General features: G+C 42.8%; 1 protein-coding gene across 1 annotated transcript; it reads left to right on the top strand.

The window, feature by feature from the left end:
* Window positions 1-216: 216 nt before the first annotated feature.
* cnn3a (calponin 3, acidic a) lies at window positions 217-16,670 on the top strand. Its single transcript, XM_010739835.3, has 7 exons — window positions 217-556; window positions 13,392-13,513; window positions 13,618-13,684; window positions 13,912-14,049; window positions 14,166-14,282; window positions 14,761-14,907; window positions 15,633-16,670. Exons 1-7 carry the CDS (start codon window positions 500-502, stop codon window positions 15,972-15,974), a joined length of 990 nt encoding a protein of 329 aa, XP_010738137.1. The 5' UTR covers window positions 217-499; the 3' UTR covers window positions 15,975-16,670.
* Window positions 16,671-16,992: the final 322 nt, after the last annotated feature.

Below are 16,992 nucleotides of genomic sequence, written 5' to 3'. Positions count from 1 at the left end.
TGATCATCATCATCTAACTGATCTGTGAACAGTTTCAAAATGAAGGACTCAAAGATTAGAGAGTGAGTTAGTTATATATATTATCATTATAATTGCATCATTCAGAATATGAGAGTATAGTGTAGCTATACTTGAACATGAAGTTTGTGTGGATGAGCAGATGGATGTAAACACGGTGTGCTTTGCTTCCATTCATGCAGTCAGCTTCATCAGTCTTCAGCGTTCACGTTCACACACTCAGCATGCAGGGAGGTAGTAACCCTCGGCTGCTCTGATTGGCTGTCGGGGCTACGTCAACCATTTGACGACATTTTTTTCTGCAATCTGAGCCTGTCCCGCAGATAGTGCAGTCTCTCTCTCTGCTCCTCTTCTCATCTCCTCTCTGTGTGGAGCCTGTCGGAATACTTTCCCCCTCCGGGTCCGGGTCTTTCGAAGGGGCCGAAACAAACCGCTGCGCGAGAGAGAGAGTTCGGCTGTGAGTCGCGAGCTAACCGGGAAAATGACACACTTTAACAAGGGACCAGCCTACGGACTGTCCGCTGAAGTCAGGAGCAAAGTAAGTGTGTTTTCCTCCGTGTTTCACACGTTAACAAAGGTTCACTCACACACACACACATCTTTAGGACTTTGGTAAACTTGTCATCCGTGCAGCAGCTCAGAGGTCAGAGGACTGTGTTGTGTTCAAGTTCAGCTTTTAGCTCGGGGTTTAGCTGCGGGGGGTGCAGGACACAGTCTACATGAAGTCAAAGTCCAGCTCCTAAACTCTGCGTTCATTGTCCACACACAGCTCTCACACAGTGAGATGAGGCCCGCAGACAGCCTCAGTGATGGAACACACTCCCTCCTTCCGCTCCTCTTTGTTTGGATCACACGAGTCCCGGACTCGAAGCTGCTCATGCTGATGCTGTTTGCACTGTGAAGAAGTGTGTGTGTGTGTGTGTGTGTGTGTGTGTGTGTGTGTGTGTGTGTGTGTGTGTGTGTGTGTGTGGAGACCATGATCTACACAGTGTGGTCTGTTTGTTTAGAATCAGATTGCCACGTAGAAGAGTGCACTGGATAAAGTTATCAGTTCTCTCTCTGTCTCTGTCTCTCTCTCTCTGTCTCTGTCTCTGTCTCTCTCTCTCTCTGTCTCTCTCTCTCTGTGTCTCTCTCTCTCTCTCTCTCTCTCTCTCTCTCTCTCTCTCTCTCATCAGATGTAGAGAGACACATCACTGACCACACATGACATCACTGCTCATCATGTGACACTGTGATGTCACTGTGTAATGTTCTCCTCAGTTCACTGCACTGATGTTTGCATAGCTCACACAGTTCAGTTTGTTGTCTATCGGGAGGAACAGGATGCCTGTTGGAGTCAGGTGAGGTGGATTTGTAGTTCCACAACAATAAAGTGCAGACAGTATGATACCAGCATTAAAGGGACTGCATACTGTAGTATGTGTGTGTGATCCTTGTCATGTGTTAGAGCTGTTCCTGCTCTGAACCAATCTGTGTGTGTCTGCTTGGATTGAATTTTCTTCATACTTCATACTGTGTGTGGACACAGAGCCAGGCCGTGGGCTGATATTGGCTTAGTGGCTGCACCAGGTACTGCAACTCCCACGTTCATCATGTGACGCCCACTGGCCCAAAAAGTGTTTTTCCCATACACAACCAGTGGAAAAGGAGCGGCCATGAAAATCAGCATCAGAAACCCTCTGAACAGAGGTCCTGATCCAACCCGATCAGGTCCAGGAATGTTTGGAAAGTGTTTAAGAGTCGGATGATTAAATAGTTTTATTCACATGTCTATTGATTCCAGTGTGTGGGGCTTTTCTCAGAATCTGTGAACACTCTGTCCATGTTCTCCTTCCACTCCTCTGTTGCGTTGGTTAATGTGCTGTGAGGGTTCTGACACAGTATCAGAACTGTACATAAAGAAAAAGTTTTGAAAAGCCACAGCATGCACACACACACACACACACACACACACACACACACACACTGCTGTGGCCTGTACGTTCATGACATGCATGCTCTCTGTACAGAGGCTGCAGCAGACACAGCAGTGATACAGTAGAGTGGCCTGTTTGTGCTTTTCCCATTGAAGCCTTTAAACCAGTGTAAGGTCACTGTGGAAAATCTTCTCACAGGAAATGACTCATCTAAACCTTCAGGAGCACAACTGGCATTTTGAGGAATCAACTCTGGCTCTCTGAACACACATTTGTAATTAGATTAGAGTTGTTTCTATTCTGTCCTCATAATATTTGAAACATTTCGACCCTTGGTGCAGCTCATTACTCCAGTTTGTAATAATAATAATCATCTATCACTCATCTATCGGTGTGTTTTCGGCTGGTACACTGAAGCATATTGTAGGGCTGCTCGATTATGGGAAAAATCAATATCACGATTATTTTGGTCAATATTGAAATCACGATTATTCAAATGATTAATTTTGAGTTTCACAATGCATTTATTCAGCATTTCTCTCTCTCTCTCAAAAAACACTTTGTTATTGATTCTTTATGCAAAATATTCAAATTGAAAATAAATTTTGGCTACAAATATGTACTTTGCAGCTGTTTTGCAATGTATAAAGCATTAAATCAATAAAATAAATAGACTTTATGGAACATTAAATAAGTCATAGAAAAACATATCCAAAATAAACTATGGATCCAGCTGCTCTGCAAATTCTCTATATTTATCGAACAAAATAAATATAATAATAAGCATAAGCATCAATAAGCAATAAGCATCTTCTTGAAACCTTCACCCTCGACTGTATTAATGGGTTGCATATCTTTAGCTAAGAAATATCCAATGGCAGCTGTTAGGCCCCGTTTACACGTACACGGGTATTTTAAAAAACGGACACATTTCCCTTCGTTTGTATCGATCTTTTACACGCAAACGGTGAATTCGCCTCTGAAAACGAATCGAGTTTTAGGCAGCTGATGCCAAAAGTGCGACCAATGTTTACCTTTCGCTACGACGATGATCATGGAAGCAAGCCGCCCATAGGCTTGGCGTAGTTATGATGGCGCTCCATGGTGTATTTATGCGGGTTGATGTGAACAAAAACTTTTTTGAAAACGATGCTATGTGCACGATGTTATTTTGGAAAACGGAGGGAGGGAAATATTCGTTTCTCAACATACCCGGCTATGTGTAAACGTAGCCTAATGTCTTGTGCCTCTCCGAACTTGTCAGATAAAGAGTCGCATTAAACAATGTGTCTGTGATCGATGACTGAGTTTGCATGGACGTCTTTCTGGTTGTGGCACTGGCTTTGTCTTTTTGTTTCTTTATTAATTCGTCGTGAGTGACTTTGTGCTTTTGTTTGAGATGGCTGAATAAATTTGTAGTGTTACATTATGTGCTGCTGCTTCTCGTCGGATTCTTCTCATTTGCTTTCAATCTCACTCACTGTTTTTGAACACTAACCGACACGCCTCCTCACTCTTCAGCTGCGTGAGGGAGTATGGGCTCTCCTGTTAGTCAGCGGGGCCGCGTGAAATGGAATGTATTGCGCATGCGCGTCTCTCAGAAATTGTGTGATGAAAAGTGGAAAATAAATTAAAACTCGATTATATGATTTTTGAGATCGTTTGACAACAAAATCGAAATCGTGATCAAAATTCGATTAATTTCACAGCCCTAGCATATTGTGGAGCTGATCCGTGCAGATTTAAACCCGATCTTACTTACCCTTACCCTTTGGTCCACCTCAGCCTGCTAGTGTTGCAGAGCTGCTCTCCTTAACGGCATCTGTGCTGTACAGTACAGCATGTCTCTGCATATGTGGGTGAAGATTACAGGTTTAATGTGCAAAATGTTTGTGCACACCAATCTGACACCCAGATTGACCAAATCCACAGATTTACTAACAAACGTGTTTGTGAAGGTCAGTGCAGCAAAGCTCACACTAGCAGACACACAGAGGTTAGAATAAGAAGCGTCTTATCAGTTCACTGTGACAAACTAAATGAAACAGATCAGACACTGTACAATCAAACTGACTTTGAACATGGCATTCATGTATATGAACTGCTCTGTCTGAGACGACGGCCTTGGCCTCTGATACTGTGCTGTTTTTTCTTGTCCAGTTGTATCTGGACTGGAACGAGCATGTAGCATGTCTAAAAAACGAGCTGATGGAAATGAAGGATGCTGGCACAAAGCTGTGACATTGGTTGAATTTTGTCCAAAAAGGTTCTTACAGAAATCTTCACGTGTGTTAACACGTCCACTTACACACTCACTCAGTGTTGGATAAACAGAGCCATGTTGGAGCTTTAAGACAATCTGAACGTAAGTGGAAACAAACGACTGCAAAGAATGTCCAAATCTGTTCCACAGTACGAGGCAGCATGGCATGTTTTGACATTGAAGCACATGTGATTTGGAAAAATGGCTTAAGACATGCAAGAACACTGGGAAGCCCCTCAGAAGTCTTCTTGTCCTCTCACTTCTGTTTCCTTTTCCACCATATGATGGACCACAGACAGGTCAGAGCTGGACACACTCACCTGACAGAGTTGAGACTCATCTTTTCCATCTCCATTCTTCTAAACTTGGCTGTAAATGACAGATTTTCTTCCATTGCACTCACATAGTTGATTGCACTGAAAGCTCCTCTGTCAGAGGCAGCACATAAACAAAAGGAGGAGGACAGGCAGGGGCCCACCTGGGTTCCATTGCATGAAGTGTGATCAGTAGTCCATGCTCTTCTCTGAGCTGCATACATTACATTCCTGAAATTCTTCAGCCAAAACCTCTTGATGAGGACCCCATCCCCATCCGGGTCTCTCTTTTCACTGCTCAGTTGGCATCACAGTGTTTTTCTAGCCGGAGGGGTAGACATGTTTCAGGTACTGGTAAGCTGTGCTGCTCAGCCTGAGTGTTTAGCTTACGTTGCTCTTGGCTTATTATACAATCCAGCGTCATTTTGAAGAGACTGCAAATTACTCCTGCAGCACAACATCTCATCTTCTGCAAATAAATAAATATGAGGTGCTGTTGGTGCTGTGTGTTTGTATAATCTGCAGTATTACAGTCATGCAAAAACATTCAAATTACAGCAAAGGGCTTTTCACAACTTTTACACAAAATCCATCCATTTGAAAGTTTTATTAAATTAACTAATAGGGGCAGTGTTTAGCTCAGTTGGTAGAGCAGCCGCCCCATGTGTGAAGGCTCAGTCCTTGCTATGGAAGCCCAGGGTTCAGTCGGACCTGTATCTTTCCCGTGTGTCGTTCCCTGTCTCTCTCTCCCCACATTGCTGTCACTCTTCAGCTGTCTCTGTCAAATAAAGCTTGAAAAGGCCAAAAAATGATCAAAAAAAAAACTTAGAATAAATTAACTAATAAATAAAATGTGAAGCAAGTATTAAGATTTGTTATCGTACTAATAAAGTCAAAATGACGGCAGTCATTTTCACTGTTTGGTTTTGTTTATTGTATGAATCTGGTTATTATGAATATCAAACAAATTGGCTGCTGTGTTGTGGAAGCACACTGAGCAAAGAAAACATGTGGACATGTTAAAGGTTTCTTCAGCACCGTATGTCTGCAGTGAACAGAAGCACTGTTCCTTCTCCTTACCTAGCTTTTCTCTGGAAATGATCGCACTGAATGTATGAATCTTTCATTAAATCATAATTCTAAAGCAAACTTCTCTGCACTGTGTACAAACAAAGAATGAAGCCTGACTTTTAGCTTAGTTGGTAGTAGTTTAACTTGAGTTCAGTTCTTTTAAAGAGGTCACTGATTTGTTAAAGGTCTGACTGGTCTGGCAACTTGAAAGCTCTTTCTCACAAAGCTTGTCTGTTCAGCCCACATCTTTGGACTGGGCTCACAGACTCTGTGCTAACTGGCTCATCGCGTGCCCAAACTGTCCTCAGCCCAGGTGTGCCTTCAGACAGGTACAGAGACCAGGGGCAACCCAACACCAACTGAGAATACGGACACAGCTCTCACTCTGGTTATGTAGGACCGGATGGTTCATAGCAACAGTTCCCCATACTCCCACAGTACCCTATAGGATTCTCTGGTAGACCTCCAAGTCCATGAAGCTCATTTAGACTGATGGTCAAACTGCCGTTTACTTGTGGAGTGGCCGGAGTGTGAGCAGATGTTTTAACTTTAACTAACCACAGCACACAACACTGAGTGAATGTGCGTCCATTCTGAAGCGTCTGTTTGTTTTCACCCCCTGTATGTTTAGTTTGTCTGTGGGCGTCTGGCTATCATAGCCAAGCAAACACATAGTGTTTGTGTGTGCAGAGCTGCTGCTACAATACAAGACTATGACACATCCAACTTATTGTTGTTTATTATCACATGTATGACTCATCATTACGATGAATTTTCATCTTCAGGATCTCAAAGCAGACAGTTCCCTCAGTGGACTGATTTAAAAACAACAATGGTGCGTCCTTCTGACACACCTGTGACAGAACAGAGACTGTCAAACCTTAACTTAGATCTAAACAGGTCTTTGTTGAAAATGATTAGTTCTAATAAATATGATGAATAGCTTTAATTCTCAAATTGCACTAAAGGTTAACTAAGTGACCTGCCAAAAGCCAGAGATGTATCCCTGACTCTAGCTGTTCAGATGTTACCTCATATTACAAAGTGCCCTCTGACACCGTCAGAAAAAGTTTGGGATATTTGACTTTTAGGTGAAATTTATGGAAAATGGTAAAGTTCATGCTACAGTGATATTATATCATGAACGTAGGACGTTTAATTAGAAGCATGCAGTGGTAATTTCTTCAACAAAAGCAGTGGCGTGTATACCAAACAAAAATGTCAGTGTCTCAGTAACTTGTCATGTGACCTTAAGCATCGATTACAGCTCGACTAGACGTCTCATGCTGTTCACAAGTGGACTTATTCCAAACTGCTGATTCTTCCCCCTGAGGACTTCCTGTGTGAAGCCTCACACTGACCAGGTACTGCTGATGGATTGTTAGGTGTCGTCTTGGTGTCATGATGTCAGAATGTGAACAGATGATGAAGAGGACTGTTTAAATACAAACTGTCATTGAAGCTGAACATTTAGTGGAACATTCATGGATCACACACTTTTGATTTTGAATCACCTTGTTAGAGAACAGCACATCATGCAATAAGTAGTGAAACATTGAACAGTTGGACATTCAAACGTTTAAAGAAGGTCAAATGAAGTTCACCTGTAAAGGTTAGAGTGCGTTTTATGTGAAATCTCATCCTAAAGCACAATGTCCTGAACTTTTTGTGAGTAGTGTGTGTTGAACCTTTTGCACAGCTTCACTAATGTGACTACATCTAAATCATTGCAGCAAGATTGCGGCGAGAAGTTAAAGCGACTGTTTAAATATTTTAGAACAGCTTCAACTGAAAGTGAAAATGTGATGATCACTATAAACTGTGTTCAAATGTGAAGTTCTTGGAGCCAGCTCTGGAGCTCTGTGCATTGTTAGCTTCTTTCAGCACATTGTTTTGGTTTTCTAAACAATGAATGACAGGAAAAAGTTGTTGTTGTTGTTTCTATATAAGCTACTCTCCCCTCCCACTGATGGAGCCTTTATGGCAAAGCATGGCAGCTCAGTAGAATAAAAACAGAGACCTTTTGGAGGGAAGATGAAACTGTGTCTACTGTCTGAAGGCCATGCTCAGTTATTTAAATGGAGCCAGTGTGGTTATGGAGCAGTGGTGCCGCCACAGAGGGTCATGGCACTTAGTCAGGACTTAGTGTGTCAATGCTGCGGTGGCAGTTTAAATACATGCAGCCACACCTTTCTGCTGGATCTGTGCTGGGTCACCTCGTGATTGTGTCGATCCTGTCTCACAGTACAAACCTGTTTTAACATCTGATAAACTTTCAAGCTCACACATCTCTGGACTGTGTTTAATGTGTCACTGGTGCCTGAAACAACCTGTCGCCAGCACTGACCCTGCAGGCCTGTGTCATATGACCAAAATCTCATATCCAGTTACACGTCATCTCATCCACAGAGAATGATAAACATGATCATATTACACATTTTCTGTCAATTCAGTGAAGCAATATAAGTATACATTGCATACATATTGTGTGTAACACACCAAATGTCCCCTTGTCTATTCAATAGATACATTTATATAAAATTGACACATGGACGGGTATATTTCTGTTTCTTATTACTCTTTGTATTGACATGAGTCTTGCATAGAATTTCTGCATAAAGGCTGCGTGAGTTAGTGGTGTCTGAGTCTGCTTTGGTCGTGATCAGACTTTTCATAGCCAAAGTGGGTCCGTGTGACAGAAGTAACCCTTCTTTTGGGTCGGAGTTGGCTGGTTAGAGTTTCTTCTGTATGGAATTATCCCATTCTGTGTCATGATTACTCTCACTTTACTTTAGCACTGGGTGGAGGACTAAATGTTGTTGTTGTCCATGTTTTTAGGAACAAAGCAGATTGAGAGTAGCCCCACTGTGAAGCAGCATGAAGCTCAGGTGAACTGACAAGGCACAGAGCTCACTCACTCTCAACAAACCTGACTTGAATGACAACGCCTTGAGTGAGGAATGTTCCAGAGGCTCATAGGGATCCCACACCAGAGATAGTTCCCACTGAGGGGTGGAGGCGCACATCGCTGGGCGTAGCCTCCTAACCCCCTGTAGGAAGCGCTTCACAAGAAACCTTGTGACAGGAAGAAACTCTGCTGCTTCCACTTTAATAGCAGCATGAGGCAGCGTCTTCTCCAGCAGATACTGCTCAAAGAAGAGAATAGATCCTACTAAACATGTCAAAGTGTCTAACCTCCTTTCATTTCCCTCCAACCAATTTTCCCTGTAGCAGGCAGTCGTTGATCCTTATGTTTTGTGTCTTACTCGTGCCTGGTACACACAGTCCAGCCCATCAACCATTTTGGTCCACTCTCTCCCACACATCGGGGTGAAGCTGCCACCACTTCTTAAGGAGCCCGCCCATCGACATGAGCTTGGTTCCCCCGTTCTCAGGATGTGGAATGTGCAAACAATGTGCAACAATTGTTCTGAGGGCCACAACAGATCTGCCACCTTCAACAGAGATGCAGACTTCATGCTGCCTGTTGATGTAAGCCAGCGTGGTACTGTTGTGGCGGAAGAGGGGTGGTTACACAGCAGGAAACAGACGTGTGTTGTAATGTCGCTCAGTCAGATGAGATCTGATTCCAGCATACACCGTGTAGCAGATTCATGTTGGTGAGGGTTACTGTGATGATTTGCATTACTGCATTTCAGCAGTTAAAGGTCGGGTACCATGGCTCATGAACGTCAGCTCGCTTACTGTGCTTTGTCTGCTATACTGCAGGTTAGGATGCAGCTCTGCTTTGCTCCATGTCATCTTGTAGGTAGACGTGTGAAACACATCCCCCAGCAAAGTCAGCAAAGTTCCCATTAATGCACAGCAGCCTCTCCGATTGGCAGCCTCAGGTTAGCACTCTGCTATGTAATGCATCTGCTTTCAACCACTGCCCATGTGGGTGTGTGTGAAAGTGCGTGTGCGTGTATGCGCGTGTGTGTTAACTTGACTATCACTTTATTGGACCATGTGAATTCCTGACTAAACCCACTTCACTCTACATAACCTCTGTGTGCATTCTTCTGAGTTGTGTTGGACAGCAGAGCCGATTTTCCATATGTGTGCACATTTGTGCTGTCATCAGGAAATGCTTTCGCGTACAGAGATGAACTGTGGAGGGGATTTGTCTGCTTTTTACTTCAGGCTTAAATTGGAGCTCTCAAGATTTTTTCCCTCTGTTCAGTTTAATGGTTCCATCACGATAATTGGACTCTCTTTTCCAATATCTGAACTTCTCAGAGTTTTGGGGAATCTTGTTCAAAAGTTTTTGGGAGAAGTGAAGAGAGAGAACTCATTCCAGCTCTCTGGCCTCTCAGTGGGGTTCCTCTGTGTTCTCAAACCACACACAATAAACGCTGCACATTGATGCCTAAATGACAACTTTCAACCGTGATATTGTGACCAGTTAACTCCGACCTTCCACTGAGTCACAGTTTGGAACACATTCCTCTTTGGCTCTGAACAAGAACTGGGATTAGGAGAGGCCAGATTCTACTCTTTATCTCTTCATTACATGACAGCAAGCCGATGGTTTGACTGCATTACACTGAAGGAACTGGCACATCTATTTCTCCACATTTGTTGTTATCAGCACAGCAGTAGTAATGGAGCAGGTCTAGTTTTGATGGAGCTGGCTCACAGCAGGGCAGAGATCTGTTTATTTCTTCTTGTTACAGATTTGACAGTGTTTTCATTAATGAGGAGTATGGATGAGGAGAATGAGGAGTGTCTCCAGGTGCAGCCTGAGCTGACCTCTTCTTCAGTAGCTTGTGATGATGCTTCCAGTGGAGCTGGACACAAGTCATGGCTGGATGAAGACAGAAGGTGTCCATGTGAAGAGTGAACCAGATTTTGCTTGTTGTCCTTTGTTTCCTTGGACATCATTTCCTGGTTGAAGTGGACTGTGGATTTTGTCCTGCAGTCACTTTCACTGTAATCATATAATGAGGAGTAATTACATAATATGACACTGCTATTGCTCTGATATTTCCCCACATTGGAAGTCTTTGCTCTCACTGGTGTGATTGTGTTGTCTCTCACACAGTCGTGCTCTGATCTGAGATGGGCAGAGATGCTGTCTGTTCTTCTCAGACTATAAACTGAAGTGGGCTCGTCAGCCTGCAGTAGATGAGCAGAGTGTCTGTGGGATGTTCATGCAGTGACAGCCAACACTAATGTACCATGCAGACACAATGCTATTTGTGCTGGGTTGAACATGCTCCACGGCCCAAGTTAAGCCTGGTCGAACTTTGGGAGCAGGCACACCAGTGGTGCACTCCGTAGTGATGCAGTGAAACGCGGTTGTGGTGCAGCACAGGCCATTGAAAATGAGGTGTTGCTGTTGTCCTGTTGTTTCCGAGGAGTCCATAATTCAGTTTACAGAGCGTGCAGGATTACTGTGCAGTAAGGTTTAGTGGATTGTGTGTTCTTTAACTTCACATTGATACAGAGCTCCATGTGAGTGGCTTTGTTCTGTTTTCTTGTGGTTGTAAAGTTCATTGTTCATTGTTTCTTTTTTTTAGATTTTTTTTTTTTTGGCCTTTTCAAGCTTTATTTGACAGAGACAGCTGAAGAGTGACAGGAATGTGGGGAGAGAGAGACAGGGAACGACATGTTGGAAAGAGCCACAGGTCTGATTCAAACCCTGGGTTTCCCGAGCAAGGACTGAGCCTTCGTACATGGGGCAGCTACTCTACCAACTGAGCTAAACACCACCCCTGAATTACATTGTTTCTATCATGTAATACTTTGAATTTAACTCCATGGAACAATTGATGGTCACTCTTCCCACTCTTCTGCTGTCTGAACAGATGAATACTGGACTCACAGATTCATCAGGTGGCACAAACTTCATTCTCTGTATCTGAGATTGAAGTATTATAACAGCACATATTGTGCAGGTCTGTCGTTTAACCTCAAACTACAACCTTGTGTTTGGTAGGCAGTGTTCTTGTCTCTGGGCGTGAGCCCCTGGAAAATAACTGAATTGATCTTTTAACCTTTAATTTTCCATCACATCTAGAGGTCATTGTTAAGACATTGGTGACAGGTGTGTGTGCTTGCATACTGGCCCACATAGAAACTTTGAAAATCAGGTTAGACTGAGGACAGGTTTATAATCTATAATACCGTGTTTCAGGACTTTCAGGATAGTTGAATCTGTTTTCTTCTGCTTGCTCATGCTCATTGAATTATGTCTGTGTGTTCAATTGTTTTAATCTGAAGTGAATGTATTATGTTGTGAAATTAAAGTAACACCTAGGCAGTGTAGTCAAAGCAATATTAAAAATGTAGAGAGCTGGCTGTAACAGAACAAGACGAATCCAAACTCACCAGTGGAAAGCTCCAAATGAGCATCCAGGTCCAGCAGCTGCTTTCATAGATCAGATAGTGGTCTACAGAGTGATGCCAGTCTTATAGTTTCACAGTAACAAAGACTTATTCTATGCCTTTAAGCCTGCCTGCCTCTACCCAGAGACAACTAAGGTCTTCCCTGACTAATCAGAGCTCTAATTAGTTGTTTAATTAGCGGTTTAATTACTGGTTGAAATTTATAGCTGAGAGAGTTTTTCTAAGAAAATATCTGGACTGTTAGACTGTTCTGTTCTTGGACCAGAAGGAACAAAGTTTTGAAGCTGCTCCTTGTTTGTTCTTTCAGTTTGAGACTGAATCACACTTATCACCTGTTGCTGTGGCTCGGAGGTAGAGCAGGTCGTCTATTATTCAGATGATGATCACAGGTTCCACTGCTACTGTAATCATTTTATCAGTCATTGTAATTGCACGTCTGTCCGTCCTGGGAGAGGGATCCCTCCTCTGTGGCTCTTCCTGAGGTTTCTTCCACATTTTTTCCCTGTTAAAGGTTTTTTGTGGGCAAGTTTTTCCTCACTTGAACCGAGGGTCTAAAGACAGAGGATGTCACTCCCTGTACAGATTGTAAAGCCCTCTGAGGCAGATGTACTTTGTGACTTTGGGCTATACAAATAAAATTTGATTTGATTTGATGATCTGCAGTTCAGAATCAGAATCAGAATCAGAAGTACTTTATTAATCTCCGTAGGGAAATTTTTTAAATTGTTTAAAGTTGGATCCCTGGTTCAACCTCCTCCAGTCTGCATGTCGAAGTGTCCTTGGGCAAGATACTGAACCCCAAATTGCTCCTGAAGGCTGTGCCATCAGTGTGTGAATGTGTATGAATGGTTAGCTCCTCAAACTGATGAGCAGTTGGCACCTTGCATGGCAGCCAGTGTAATCAGTGTATTAATGTGTGTGAATGGATGAATGAGACATGTAGTGTAAAAGAGCTTTGAGTGGTCAGAAGACTAGATAGGGGTTATATAAGTACAGTCCATTTATCAAAGGAGAGAACATGTTAGACTTTTGCTGCTAATTTATCTAAAGTCATGTTCATTATCCATTTCCATGGCAGCAGGTCAAATCAGCCTGTTTGCCTCATATTCAGTTAGGGATGTTTTTTTAATAACAGACCTGCTTTGTGAGGCAGAGGTCTGACACATGACCCAGGATCTGAGTCAGGCCAGGTGTGAAGTATACTCTACTCTCTACTCTCTAGTCTAATCAGGACTGGTAGGGTTCCATTGGTACTGTGTCAACACCAAGCATCTCCTGTCTCTGTGTGAGCTGATTGTCATCTGTCTGTGATTATAGTGGGGGTCATCATATACCAGCTGTGAGGACAAAAACATTTACTTGCTCAGACCTGTTAGTTCTATTTCATAAATTCTGATTCATATTCATTGATATTCTTCAGATCGGAATGCAGCCATAACATGATGCCTTCTCTTTAAGATTGCTCAGAAATATGACACACAGAAGGAGGAGGAGCTCCGCTTCTGGATTGAGGAGGTGACAGGAATGTCTATTGGAGAGAACTTCCAGAAAGGCCTGAAGGATGGAGTTATCCTCTGCGAGTAAGTGTGTGTGTGTGTGTGTGTGTGTGTGTGTGTGTGTGTGTGCTGATGATCATATTATGTTCTGGCTCATACATGTTGTGTTTTCTTCTCTGCTCTCTTAGACTGATTAATAAGCTGCAGCCTGGTTCAGTAAAGAAAATCAACCTTTCACAGCTGAACTGGCACAAGGTAAGACCTGTTCTGAACCATGCACAGTGCAGGGCTGTTTGTCTGCTCATAGCTAAAAGTCATTTATAGAACTCAGAAATCAGCATTGTGAAAAGAACATTGAGCCTCTATCCTAGCATGTCAGGCTCTGAGGAGAATTCATGAAGCTTTATTTGCACTGTTATCGCTTCCTCCTGGTTTTGTTGGAATCCCCATCCATCATTCTTTTTTTCTGTTGCTCTCTACAGCTGGAAAACCTTGGGAATTTCATCAAAGCTATCTTGGCCTATGGCCTAAAGCCCAATGACATCTTTGAGGCCAATGACCTGTTTGAAAATGGGAACATGACTCAAGTCCAGACCACACTGCTTGCACTGGCCAGCATGGTGAGTGCACACACAGTACAGAGGGTCATTGTCTGCTGAGGAACACATTTTCTGTTGTTACAGGAAACCAATCAAATGTCACATCAGTCCTTTGACCAGCATGCTCTCTCTGTTAGGCCAAGACCAAAGGTATGGACACGAAGATTGATATCGGAGTGAAATATGCAGACAAACAAGCTCGACATTTTGATGATGAGAAGATCAAGGCTGGTCAGTGCGTCATTGGATTGCAGGTAACTGTGATACTTCTATAGAATCAGCATTTTCCTGTCACAGTTTTGTTTCTCCTGCAGCCAAAAAATCACACTAGTACTACTGTGGCTACTAAACACGTGAAAAACATGAATGTCCCTAACTAGAGCCAGTATGTAGTTTGTCTGTTCAGGGCTACTGTAAAAACACGGCAGACTCTTATTTTCAGGTGGATTATACACTAATGGAGACACAATTCTGAATATTATATTCAATTTCTGCTTTATTCTTTTAACCTTTTAATAGCCAGATGAGAGAACACAGTCTAGTAACTGACACAATTTGGGACACATTATTACCTTTTTTCCACTTCCACTTCCTTCCAAACTGCTGCACTCAAAGCGATAGAGGTCTCTTTAAAGTTCATTTAAAATCTTGATGGTTTCATGTTCAGGTTATTTTAAATAAGTTAGATGATTGTGATTTGGTGAGATCCTATCGCTGGTGTTTTGTCCTCAGATGGGAACAAACAAGTGTGCGAGTCAGGCTGGAATGACTGCTTACGGAACCAGAAGACATCTGTACGATCCAAAGACTCAGACAGACAAACCCTACGACCAGACCACCATCAGCCTGCAGATGGGAACCAACAAAGGAGCCAGCCAGGTATCCATTTATCTATTCATTCCCATAGTTATGCTGTTGTTTGTCCAGGTTTTGAGAGATGTGTGTTTGTCCTGTTGGCAGCATACATACAGTAGCCTATTGGGTTTCATTTCAATGTGAACAATCTAAAGAACATGTTGACAGCTTTTATTGGACTCAAGGAGACAACTTCACAATAAGGATACAGATCATAATGAAGAAATGCTAAACTAATGCAGAGCTCATGATGACTTCATGAACTTTTCTCAAACTGAAATTTAGTTCATTTGATCTTGAATAATGGATAATTTCTTATTGTCGACCATAAACAAGTGGAGACTTCCTTAAAATGCATTTATGTACTAGACATTCTCTAATCATAATGTGGCGGCTGTGGCTTGGAGGTAGAGCGGGTTGTCCACTAATCAGAAGATCGGCGGTTCGATCCCTGGTTCAACCTCCTCCAGTCTGCATGTCGAAGTGTCCTTGGGCAAGATACTGAACCCCAAATTGCTCCTGAAGGCTGTGCCATCAGTGTGTGAATGTGTATGAATGGTTAGCTCCTCAAACTGATGAGCAGTTGGCACCTTGCATGGCAGCCAATGCCATCAGTGTGTGAATAAGTGAATGAGATATTTACTGTAAAAGTGCTTTGAGTGGTCAGAAGACTAGACTAGTACAGGCCATTTAATCAGAGCATTTTGTGCGCTACCTGTAAGTTTCTGCTGCATTCTTGTCTACTGCAGGCAGGCATGTCAGCTCCTGGGACCCGCAGAGACATCTATGACCAGAAGGTGGCGCTGCAGCCACTGGACAACTCCACCATCTCCCTCCAGATGGGCACCAACAAAGTGGCGTCTCAGAGGGGTATGAGTGTGTACGGTCTGGGTCGGCAGGTCTACGACCCCAAATACTGCGCACCCCCAACAGAGCCGGTCATCCACAGTAACGGCAGCCAGGGCACCGGCACCAACGGCTCAGAGATCAGCGACAGTGACTATCAGGCTGAGTTCCAGGAGGACGAGTACCATGGAGGTTACCATGACGACTATAACTCCCATTACAATGATCAGGGCATTGACTATTAGTGGAGACCTCCACCTCCAGAGCAGTATTAACGAGTGTATTTTATCAGCTACACAACAGAGCAAGTCTTTTGCTATCCTCACTAGTCTTTTTCTTCTCTTGAAACATAAAATGAAATGTTGCCTTGAGTGCTTTCCTTCTTCACCTCGACTCTTTGATCCGAGCAGCAAGGCTTGTGAGAAGCTGTAGTAGCATAGAATAATGAGATACACAGATAAGTGATGAACATGTTTTTTAAGCTTGAGCATTGTTTTTAATCCCCACTTTTTTAAATGTGTTTTCATGATGGAACACTGACATAGTGATAACTTTGTGGATCGATGGTGCAGCAGCAGGTCGAGCTGCTGCATTCCAGCAATTGTATTCCTGGACTGAAACTGTGCTGATGATCCATGTGAAAAGAATTCCCACGTGTAGTCTACACAATAGCCCCTCCCCGCTGTGTTCTGTCTGTACTCATACACCCAGCCACAGGTTTTCAGCATTTTTTCTACATTTAATCAATCTTTTTTTTTTCTTATAATGATGAGCACAATGGCTTCCTCGCTCCGTCATATGACGTATATTTTCATAATGTTCCCCTTGTTATTCTCAAACTGTATTTATTGCAATGACTCTCATTGTAAAACAGTCCACTGTTCTATGGTTCGTGAAGAAAATGCTATGTTATAAATAAAGCCTTACATTCTTTAATTGTGGAAGCCTGTCTGCACGCTGTTCTAACAAACATTGGAAGAAGGTGCTACATGCTTCAACACGTTAACATATAAGATGGAAAGTCATTTTTTACTGAGTCATCCTTTTACTGAGTGGAAAGATCCGATTTAATTCTTTGCTACCTGCAGTAACATGGAGCCTGGTATAAAACATCTGTAACTACTGTTATTAGAAACAACAAGGAATGAAATGTACGACCTGACTCATCTGAAACAAAGTGGAATATACTGTAGATATTATAACTCTAACTCTAATCAGTTATAAAGGCTGATTTTGTTTAGCATGAAAAAGGCTTAAACAATG

The sequence above is a fragment of the Larimichthys crocea genome, chromosome X, assembly GCF_000972845.2.
Source record: "Larimichthys crocea isolate SSNF chromosome X, L_crocea_2.0, whole genome shotgun sequence".
NCBI lineage: Eukaryota > Metazoa > Chordata > Actinopteri > Sciaenidae > Larimichthys > Larimichthys crocea.
The sequence above is the reverse complement of the archived record's forward strand: the minus strand, read 5'-3'. Positions and strand labels throughout refer to the sequence as shown.